The sequence below is a fragment of the Sinocyclocheilus rhinocerous genome, unplaced genomic scaffold (genome assembly GCF_001515625.1).
Source record: "Sinocyclocheilus rhinocerous isolate Xijiao unplaced genomic scaffold, SAMN03320098_v1.1 scaffold168, whole genome shotgun sequence".
Lineage (NCBI taxonomy): Eukaryota > Metazoa > Chordata > Actinopteri > Cypriniformes > Cyprinidae > Sinocyclocheilus > Sinocyclocheilus rhinocerous.
Genome location: NW_015635532.1, coordinates 973,036 through 984,514, shown reverse-complemented (window position 1 = coordinate 984,514; position 11,479 = coordinate 973,036). Strand labels below are relative to the sequence as shown.

The window sequence follows — 11,479 nt, the reverse complement described above, 5'->3', positions numbered from 1 at the left end:
ACCAAAAACACATAGTTTCCTGTATTAACTTTAATGTTGGATTTTAGAGTTGTGGTGTCTATTAAATAAAAAAATTAATCAAAAATAAAAATAAAAGTAATATTGGATTACTGTAAGCATGCATTGATCACAGGATAAAAAAATTGGCCCTGTAAAATTCGTAATACAATAATTATTTTAATAAAACAAAAATTAGAATTATTTTTTTTTATTTTGTGATGCAAACCTTCATTAAAATAAATAATAAAATAATTATTATTTTAATGTAAATAGTTTTTGTGACACAAAACCTTCATTAAAATAAGTAAAACTATAATTATTCTCTTAATTTAAATAATTTTTTGTGACAAAAACCGCAGCCCATAGAGGGCATCCTATCACTGCCTGTGCCTCTATGATAGCTTCTATTTTGTGCATTAAAACTTCCTGGGAATAATTTTTCCTAGGAAATGAGCAAATTATATAATTTCATAACCTTTAAAATTAACAACTCGGCACAGTTCTCTGTTAAATAAATATACTGTGAGCTAAATTAATAATTAACTGCTTTTATTCAGCAGAGAAAAATATGAAACCACTCTCAATATTTTGGCACTGCACCCCAGTGCACAAGTGAAAGTTTTGAATTAAAATTATCTGTTGTGAGTGTGCTCAACGTTTCTCTCATTTACAATTTAATGTATCTCTCGTTTTTTCGTTTTTTTCTCGAATACATCGTGCGGATTTCAGCTGTGTCAATATCTTGGCTGTGGCTGATGGGGATTTTCACCCTCTAACACTTTAAAAGAGTAAAATGTTAACAGCACATAATCAGAAACCGCACTACTGATCTGCATTACCCACGTTAAAACATTGGCACTTAACATTAACAGCATTAAGCCAATGGAGTGGAACGGAATAAATTAAACACACACACACACACACACACACACACACTCACACATACAGACCTGCTTGACAGAGAAACTGTCTCATGTCCATGAGTGTCTTGCCACAAGATATTCAGTGTATTAATGATGACAATTCATGAATCAGCCTTTGCAAAATTAGAACCGTTAACCCTTTATTTACAACCAGCACAAATATTTAACCAGTCACATGTCAGCTTTTTCAGTTTGTGTGACTGCAGTGCTGATGCACTAATGCACATGCAACTGTCATTAGTTCCATTACAATGCATTTATTGCAGTTTTTTTAAAACGCCTAGCATGATGTATTAATGTAGAGCTCTCTAAAGCTGTCTTCTTTATACAATTGAGTTAAGGCTGCTCTGAAGCTTCTACGTATTCTGTGTACGGATTCAGCAGAAAGTAATTTTAAAGGTGCCCATTTTGTGGAATGAGTCTCAAAACATTATTTCTGCAGTAGTGATTTTGTGTATATGCATTTATGCAGCCTCTGAGCAGCAATAAACAGTCTGTGTAGATGCACATTGTCATGCTATCTACATTATTTTTAACGCAAGAGCAGTGCAGCTACTGTTAACGTAAATGTACAAGGCTTCTGGTATTTTCAAGCTAATAATGTAAGAAGTAAGAATATTAGGTTATGAAAACAAACATTCTCTGAACATTCAAAACGTTTATATATATATATATATATATATATTGTCACAAATCCGGTCTATGAACTTCAATTCCCTCACCACCACCAGAGGTCACCATTCCATTACATTGACTTCCATATCCCGGACTACATATCCCATCATCCATTGGATACTGTTTGCCCCTGCCTGGACCTTTGCTTTGTACCTGTATTATCTCTCTAGTCTCGCCCTATTGGATTATGTTTGTCGTCGATTGACCCTCACTGTTTACCGGACTGCCCATGCCTTGTGTCTTACATACCTGTTTGCCAATGTTTGATTTATGCCTGTTTCTGACCACGTCTCCAGAATAAAGCTTTGCACATGGATCCGCACGTCTCCCGTCTCGTCAGCCTCGTAACATGTGGATGGATGGATGGATAGATAGATAGATACCAAGGTAGAGTGACAGTGTTTACAGTATGTAACAAAATTGACATTTATACACATAGAAACACACACATACATACATACATGACTGTCAATTTTGTTACATACTGTCAACACTGTCACTCTACCTTGGTAACAGAGTTTGACAGTAACAGAATAGACACTGACTAATTCGGACAACAAGAAATCATGATTTTCCCCATAAAAAAAAAATATATATAAGTTATGGCTTGTAACATCTTGTGATCCATGACAATGAGTGACAAATGAATCATATAAATAAGTAAAAATATAACTTTGAAAAAAGCAGAAAAACTATGATAATGACTTTGGACACCAAATGTACCTGCATTTATAGAATCACCCATATATATAGGCTATATAATATTTAGTGGTTTTGTAAACATTAAAAACAACACGGGAATGTTAGCCTACTTTTAAATGTTCCCTAAAATGTTCCCTTCCATAAATAATGTATAAATAATATTTTTGTGCTAACATTTTGAGAACGTTATTGAAGACAACTTTGAATAAACGTTCTATTAACGATACTGGAAGAATGTTTGTTTATAACTCTGATAAAACTTTGCCAGGACGTTCTGAGAACGTTCCCTGTTAGCTGGGAATCCGTTATGCTTATGATTTCAAGCTGGTGTTTATCATTTTATTTTAATTAATTATCACGCTAGTGCAAATTTACCATTTACTGCACTTTGTTACACTTCTAATATTCACCTATCGGAAGTCTCGCACAGTCAAGGAAAATAACAGCGTACTTCCGCTTTACAAAATAAGGTGTGTCTATACGCATCAGAAGCGGCTTGTTTGCAGTGTTAGAGGTGGCGTAAGTGCAGTGGGGTTGTGGTGCTGAACGGACAGCTCCCTCACTTGAGCTACAGGGAAAACCTACAAATATCCATCTCACGCCTTATGTGTACTAATGAGCTTCATCTATTGATTGACTTATTCTGTTTAATTAAAAATGAGCCAATATTCCCATCACTCTCTCCCCGCAGCTGAATTCACTGCAATGGACAGCAGGCAGTTTAGAGCCATTACAGGCTGATTCCAAATGAAAACCGAGGCTGGATTTAATTTGTTAGGAGTGATTAGGGAGCGCGCGCGTGCTCGGGTATTGATTGCCTCGGCACAGCACTGGATGTTTTATAGCTTAAAGTCAACACTTGCGTATTACCTCCAGCACACCTCAACGCGCGCCTTTATTCCCGAGTGAATGCACCACTCCCTTTGTTCTACATCATTGCAAGTATGTGTGAGCGACAAAACTACTTTCCGTTATAATACAAAGGTTTTGATCATTCTAACAGCTGCGTTTGGTTTACTTATTAGAGCCTGAGCCACGTGATTATCACATTTGTCGCGTCGCTCTGTGTGGAGAGAGAGAGAGAGCGAGAGAGCGCGAGTGAGGGAAAGTGGGCGGGGTCACGTGGAGAGTGGGCGGGGACGCTCATCGTTCCATTACACGGTTCCGTTTTTCCCGGTTGTGTTCAGTGCAGCAGCTGCGAGGATCGGAGAAAACTCTCTCACTCACCCTCCCGTGTCTCGGATACTTTACGGTCCAACGGACGCGCCGCCCGCCCTGTTTCCAATCACCCGTTCAGCAGCGGAGAACCGTCCCGTCTTGAGGTGAGTGAAGCGAATGATGAATAGTGTCCGTATAAAATGAAGCCAATTAAAGCAGACGCCAGTGAAGCGCGACCGTTAAAGTCCGTTGTCAGGATTTTCTCCTCGGGGATGTTTAATCATATCAGATGGACATATTCATCGGATTTATAATCCATATATAATCCGCGTCCTGCCTGTGAGGCTCTGGAGTTGTTTATTGGATAAGAATCAGACAGTGAGCTTTTTAATAATTTATATTTTGGGCGTGTTTAAAACGAAGTCCTCTCAAACTCAAAAACTAATTTCACCAGCTCTCTTTCTCTCTCTATCTTTCAGATGTTGAGTCTCGGTCTGTTCGTGTCTCTGGTGGTTTTGACGGTGTCCGTTACCGGCGGCAGTGACGGAAACCCGCTAGACAATGATAAGTGGATGAGCACCGTGTCCCAATACGACAAGAGCAAATACTGGAACAAATTCCGCGACGTGAGTATTTCCGCTACATTTCCTTTAGCTGCTGGGACACTCGTGTGTGTTTTGCTTCCTATATACGGACCAAATGTCCCCTCAAAGGTCTTGTAGTCATTATAATTAGCTTAATTTAGAACAAAAGTCAAAGGAAGGTCTTTGTGTTTTGTTAGCCTGCTTGGGATTTCTCTAAATATCCCCTGAAGAACAGTAAAGCTGACTGAACATTATTTTTGTTGCCTTTGCCACTAGCCTAAATTGGCAAAATAGTTTGTTAATTAAAATCTAAAATGTCAAAAGGTGTATTTTAGGGGTAGGGGTTGTTTAGTGTTTATAATTAACAATGGATATTGGCTGTGTTTATATCTGTATACTTTTCCTACTATGTAGTATGCAAGCATAATATAGCTTACAATTACTGGTGTATAGTATTTTTGTGCTTTTTCAGGTGAATATATTACTGTCAAGAAATGGTAGCGGATGAATATGCACACTTTCTATATAGTATGCGAACAGAAGTTTGTCTGAATACATAATAGCATAGGAGCTGTCAGATTTGAAAAGCTGAATAATAATAATAAAAAATGGCAGGGAACTGTGAGAGAGCTTTTCAAATATTCACTAGTGCTGTAGATATCAAGGAAGTTGTTTGTTGTGGTTAAACTTGTACTTGTTTTATGATTTTTGTACCAGGGCCATAAAGTATGGAAGCTTGTTTCTGCCATGGGATAAAAAATAAAAAAAGGTAATTGTGACATTTTATCTCACAATTCTGTGGAAAAAACTCACAATTGTTGCAGGAAAAAAGTAAGAATTGTTCGACAATAATTCACAATTGCCATTTTTTAAAATTCTGTAGTTAAATTTTTTTTTTTTGAGATGTAAACCCAGAATTCCGACAAAAAAGTCAGAATTGTGAGGAAAAAAGTAATAATTCTGATTTTGTATCACAATTATGACTTTTTTTCTTAGAATTGGGAAAAAATGTAAGAAGTGTGAGATAAAAAGTTGCAATTAATATTTTTCATTCCGTAGCAGATACAATAAAACAGAATTGCGAGATGTAAACTCAAAATTATGAGAAAAAAAGTGTCAGAAAATAAGTCAGAATTCTGACTTTATATCTTGCAATTAGGACTTTTTTTTTCTCAGAATTGTGAAAAATGTCTGAATTGTGACACAAAACATCGCAATAAAAAATAAAAGAATTGCGAGATTTCGGAATTGAGAGACAATTCCAAAAAAGAAAAGTCTAAAATTTGAGATAAAAAGTTGCAATTACATTTTTTTTATCCCGTGCCAGAAACATGCGTACATAATAACCACCTTAAACACAGAGGAATCAGATTTTGCAGGTTTTCAATACCTAGATTCATAAACGAGCACAAACTTTAGTGTGCAGTCAAAGTATGCCAGTTGGGATGCAGCCCGTGTGCAGCGTGCATGTGTTGTGTAATCCACACCGGAGAGACTGAGATCTGAAAACTAAGCACCTGTCCATAAGTGTGTTCAGAGGGTCTCAGCTGTGGGATCCATATGAGAGCGAGATTCGGAGGCTCTTTATATGGATGAAGTGATTGCAGGAGGTGAAATGAAGAGTCTCTTCATGCCTCTCTCTTTCGCTATGCATCTCTCTCTCCTCTCATTCTTTATCACTGCCTCTCTTTCCCTCTGTGTCAGTAATTTTTCTGTGTTAATGAGAGGTGATATTATGAATGCTGATGCAGTGAGAGATGCTTTGAAAAGGAAGGTGACAAGGACATTAGCACATAAATGAACACACACACACACACACACTCTCTCACACACACACACACACACACACACACACACTTACACGCTCATATGGTTCAAACTGAACTACTGCCAATACTGGAAAAAAATCATTATGGGTGGGCGGAATGACCGACATCTTACATATTGGTATGTGTAAATCACAATGTAGGCTTTTTCTTTTTTTTTCTGAAAATTCAATGTGCAAATGGTTAATGTATTAAATAACCATCTGGTAATGATATTTTAAGATAAGCCAGTAAATGAAATACTGTACAAATGAAAGGCACTTCATGTCTTTTTCACTTTTTATTTGGAGGACACAGCAAAAAATCAGTCTATTCATAACAAATGAAGTCTGGCATCAGTACAAACTACAAAGCCAGATTCACATTATATAAGAGCAAAAGTTGTATTATAAAACTCTCATTGGGTGAAAAAAAATTTAATTTTAGAATTCATTAGTGTGAATTAGAATTGAATTAATCATGCACTACAGGAAGTTGAATTAGAATTATGAATTGCATTGGTCTCAATTGCAGTTTTAAAGAAATTTATTTCTGGGAAATGAAGCGTTCTTCAACCCTGACACATAAAATGAAAGTTTATATATTAATAATATAAAGATGTATAAATTATTTACAAAATCGTTAAGGTAGCATTTCACATAATAAAAAAAGCCTACAGTGTGAAATAAATAAATAAATAAATAAAAGGTTATTGGAGTGCACTTTAAAAATATATTTTTTTGTATTTTTTGTACAGTTTTTCTACTTTAAAATGTCACATTTAATTTTATGTCTTGTTACTTGTTTTTTTTGTAATTATTTGTAAAATTTACTAGCAATTTCTGATCGAAAATTGTTTCTACACTGTTTTTTTTTCAGTGCATAAAACTTTCAGACTTTTGAACTTTTTATTTAAAGGGGTCATATGATGCTTTTTTAAAGATCATTATTTTGTGTATTTGGTGTAACAGAATATGTTGACATGCTTTATTGTTCAAAAAACACATTATTTTTCAAATACTGTACATTATTGTAGGTCCTCTATGCCCCGCCTCTCTCAAACGCTTCGTTTTCTACAGTGGCAGAGTCTTAACTTTGATAAAGAATATCTCTTTGGTTTTGAGACTTTAGTCTTTGCAACTTCAGGGATCTTATCTATGCACAATCAGCTTGTAACACTCCAAAGAGAAAGGAAAACTTGAAATCGCATCATATGACCCCTTTAAACTTTCAGACAAGGCTTTGTCAAGCCATAATGTAAAATTTGTCTCGAAAAGCCTTCCTTTTCTAGTTAGAAAGTACTTTGCATGTTGTTTATGCCAGTTGTACTACTTTAAATTCAAATTTGAATAGCAACTCTGCATCCTGTTTGCTACCTCAATTAAAATTCTGGAAGTGAATTGGAATTTAAAAAGCATTCTCAATTCAATTCTGAACGCTCAACCCTGTTGTAATTTAACTGATGAACACACCTCTGGCATCAGTTGAATTCTGTATTCTCCTATGTATATATACACTGAACAAAATTATAAACGCAACACTTTTGTTAAAAATGGGGGCAAAAACAAAAGTGTTGCGTTTATAATTTTGTTGAGTGTATATATATATATATATATATATATATATATATATATCTCGTAAAGCAGTCCTTTTCTAATATGTATACAGCAGTGTAAATGCTATGCAAAAACACATTCCTACCATTGTGCGGTAGATACTGTACGTCTATATTTGTGTACGTGTGAGTGTGTGTGGTGTGAATGTGTGTAATAACTTCACAAGCTCCGTCAGTCTGTAGGGTGAGAGATGACAGGTAGTGTTGAGCCCACGGTTTAAAAGCTTTAAACTGAAGGTTTCCTGAGGATCTAGTGCCGACAGACATTTTTAAACACACACACTAGGGCTGCACAATATATCATTTCAGCATCGATATCGCGATGTGCGCATCCGCGATTGTCACATCGCAGGATGTGCGATGTTTATTATACTGATAGTTATATTTATACTGATTGTTTTCTTTGCTCACACACAGACACGCTGTCTACACTGGACGCGTCAGCTGTACAGAGATATCCATTTTAAATACATTTAGTAGCAGAGCTACTGCACGCGATTTTCAGTGCTGGAAATCCATTTATCCTTTGTTGAATCTTCCGCATCGTCGCGGAGAGCGCAAGTCATGGTCGCTTAGCAATGGCAGACGCCACGAAAGCGCAAGCTCCCAAGCACTTTGGAAAGAAGGAGAAAGCGGCGCGACTGGCGTTTCCCCACGTGTTTTTAGGTGCGACATGTGAACGGCCCCAAAGTCTGTCTACAACGGACGTGTCAATAATTTGAACTGTGTGTGAGTGCGTCATAAAGAGAACGCGTCATCAGTTTACTGTTGGGGATTTGTTGTGTCGCGCCTCATCCAGTGTAGACGGACAGCATCACCATCTATTTGTGCCTGAAATACTGTGCTCTGCAAGTATCCTTGTACACGCAGTTGCTTATGGCTTAGGTGAAGGGAAACAATTGTGAAAGAAAACGGATGTGTAACAGTATATCTGAATACTGTTAGACTTACCTGAAAATATAAAGCACTGTTTATTTCATTTGTATCTTTCTGTTATTTATCTATGCTTGTAATTTGTTTATTTCCTATGCTTATTTACTCGCCTACAAAATCACCCCAATCATTGATTATTTTTTTCAAAATAGAGCTATTGAAGTCATCTGATTTTTTTTTCCATATCGCAATATATATCGCAGGAAAAAAACTATAGCAATGTGAGTTTTTTCCAATATCGTGCAGCCCTAACACACGCACGCACGCACGCACACACACACATACAATTTGAAAGGCTTTCTGTTCCAGTAATAGTCTGAAGCCTGAAGTGGTCGTTTTAAAGGTCGTTGTGAAGTCTGTTTAGGCCTGTCTAATGCAATGCTCTGGCTGAGCAGGTTTGATTCAGCATTGTTTTTCCATTCACTTTTGGCCTAAAGAAAAACTTGCTCAGCAATAGGTCCACAGCAATGAATGTGTGCCGTCAGAATGAGAGTCCAAACAGCTGGTAAAGACATCACAAGACTGTAAGTATGTCTTTTATATTTAAAGAGTTTTTATATTTTATATTTTTTATATTTAAAGCGAGTTTTTTGGGCAGTGTAGAGGAGGGCTTGTTGTTTGTCATCTGCTCCGGCCTGACAGGGCATCGTCACAGTATGGTGAGGGGCGTAACATTTCCGTCACACGCTTGAGGTATTCGGCCAATCACAACGCACTGGATAGCTGGCCAATCACAGCACACCTCGCTTTTTCAGACCGATGAGCTTTGTAAAAATCGACGCGTTTCAGAAAGGCGGGGCATAGAGGAGAAACAATAATGTACAGTATGTGGAAAATAATGTGTTTTTTGAACCTTAAACCACATAAACACATTTCATTACACCAAATACACAAAATAATGTTCTTTTTAGCAGCATCATATGACCCCTTTACGCTTTAAAGCGTTTCATCCAGGTAGCCAGTAGCAAACAATGGAGCACGCTCTGCTGGACAAACTAAGTAATTACACCATTTCAAGCATTTTATCTGCGTTATATGTTCTGTAAAAAAAATTTCATATCGGCGCCATATTCGCCGATACCGATATATCGGCGTCAGGCTCATATCGTCCGATAATATCGGCTAAACGATATATCGGTCGGGCTCTAATCACAATAATCCACAAGCAATCCACACCACTCCAGTCCATCAATTAACATCTTGTGAAGTGAAAAGCTATGTGTTTGTAAGAAACAAATTCATAATTAAAACGTTTTAAACTTCAAACCGTTGAAATACAAGTCCTCTATCCATAATATTGCTTTCTCCAGGGAAAAAGTCATCTGGTCTGAGTCAGGAGAGAAATATGCACAGATCCAGCACCAGTTCTAAGCAAATATGTGGGTGGATTACTGGAGCACTGTAAAATATAAATATTAAAAAAAATAAAAGAGATTTTTCAGAACAGAACAGCAAAAAATAAAATGCAGGCCTTTACAACCCATCCATGACAATTCTTCCCTCCAACATGATTGCCTTTATTGCGTCCACAATGAGGGCATGTCTTCTGGTAAAACTGTAATCAGGCCTACTTCTGCTTCACTGAAGTCTGCATCTACATCCACATCCTACGTAGAGAAAGATAAATATGTACAGTGTGAATTTCTTCTTCATTCCAATACTGGAAATGTTCTAAAAAGCATACAGTGACCAAGGGCTGCTGAGCAAAATAAAAAAATGGTTTTACTTTAAGCAACTTCTTTGTGCTTAATTCATATTGATGACCAGAGTGAGTGTACAGTGATCTGCTCAAACATCAAGCACAAGAAAATGTAATCAAACTTTAAATTATGACCACCAAAGAGAGATGACAAGATTTATAGTGTAAGAGTTACAAAACAGAACATATTTCAGAAGACAGAGCATAAGGGTGAATTATCATTTTTGTATGAACTATTCCTTTAAATTCTGTTTTGTGGGTCTACTGCATGCCTTCAGAAGACTTGGAATATTACACACAAGTTCCATTGACTATTCTATTGTACTTGTACATTATTCTCAATTATTAACATCATAGAAGTAAATTTAGAGAGAACTTTTTACAAGATGCTATTTGTATTGCATGACCTACCATTTAGATTTTAGAGAGCATTATCTCCATTGTTAAGGAGTGATGGATCACACCCATCATTTACATGATTTTATCTTAATTCAAAGTGTGTGTAAAGTGTGTAATGCTGACAAGTTTGTGAGTTTATCAGTCAACACAATTTCATCAATTTAAGGCATTTAAATCACCAATTTGACAAATCTGAATTGTTTCACGAGACACATATAGTATCTACTGCAAAATTACAAAAAGTATACCCAGAAATTATAATTTGTCATAACCTGACCTATATTCTCATTGAATAAAACCAAAATGATGAGAGCTGAAACATCAATAACAATACTTACGAAGCACATCCTGTAAAATTCCTCTGGGTCATCCTCCAGGATGACCAGAAGACCCTGAAGTACTGCGGCGCAAATATCTATGACTATGAAAAAGAAGAGACAGGTTATAGGCTGAGGATAACAATAATATGCAAATCATGATTTAAAGACGACAGCAGTCAACATGATAAAGGAATTCCTATCCTTAATCAACTTGATGCAAAATTTAAAAATCCTTTTTTCTAGAAAATTTCAAAAGTGCAGAGTGTGTGTCCGAGATATGCAGCTGAATTCTGCAAAGATCTAAGAACAAACATGGAGTGGTTATTAACATTCAAAAACACAATTCATTAAAAAAAAATAAAAAATACTGGGTTTTGAAGAGGAGAAAATTTGCTTTGATGTTTTCAGAGACGTGAGCTCCAGGGCGTCAGCGGGCATTCAGCTCTCATGAACCCGCCGAGAGCAGCCTCACCTCGACCAGGTCTTCTGGAATTTGCTGCTGGCTCCGATGTCTCTATAGTGGTTAAACATGAGATATAATTTGTTTTTGGTAAATCTGACGGGCAGTTTTTGGTCTCATTAATCTATTATTTGTTCCAGAGCAAATAGTTTCGGCTGAAGGCAAAATCTCATCACTTTATATTTTATGTAACTTTAATGCTGTAT

The 11,479-nt window shown here is 36.5% G+C and overlaps 1 protein-coding gene across 3 annotated transcripts in view; it reads left to right on the top strand.

Annotated features, from left to right (window-relative positions):
- The first annotated feature begins 3,478 nt into the window (after positions 1–3,478).
- The window catches only part of LOC107747099 (testican-1-like), a 284,652-nt gene continuing 276,651 nt past the window's right edge, over positions 3,479–11,479 (top strand). For all 3 annotated transcript variants that reach the window (XM_016561525.1, XM_016561524.1, XM_016561523.1), the window contains exons 1-2: positions 3,479–3,622; positions 3,938–4,084. In XM_016561525.1, coding sequence (XP_016417011.1) covers positions 3,938–4,084 — 147 coding nt within the window. In that variant the 5' untranslated portion in view covers positions 3,479–3,622. The remainder of the gene's footprint in view (positions 3,623–3,937; positions 4,085–11,479) is intronic.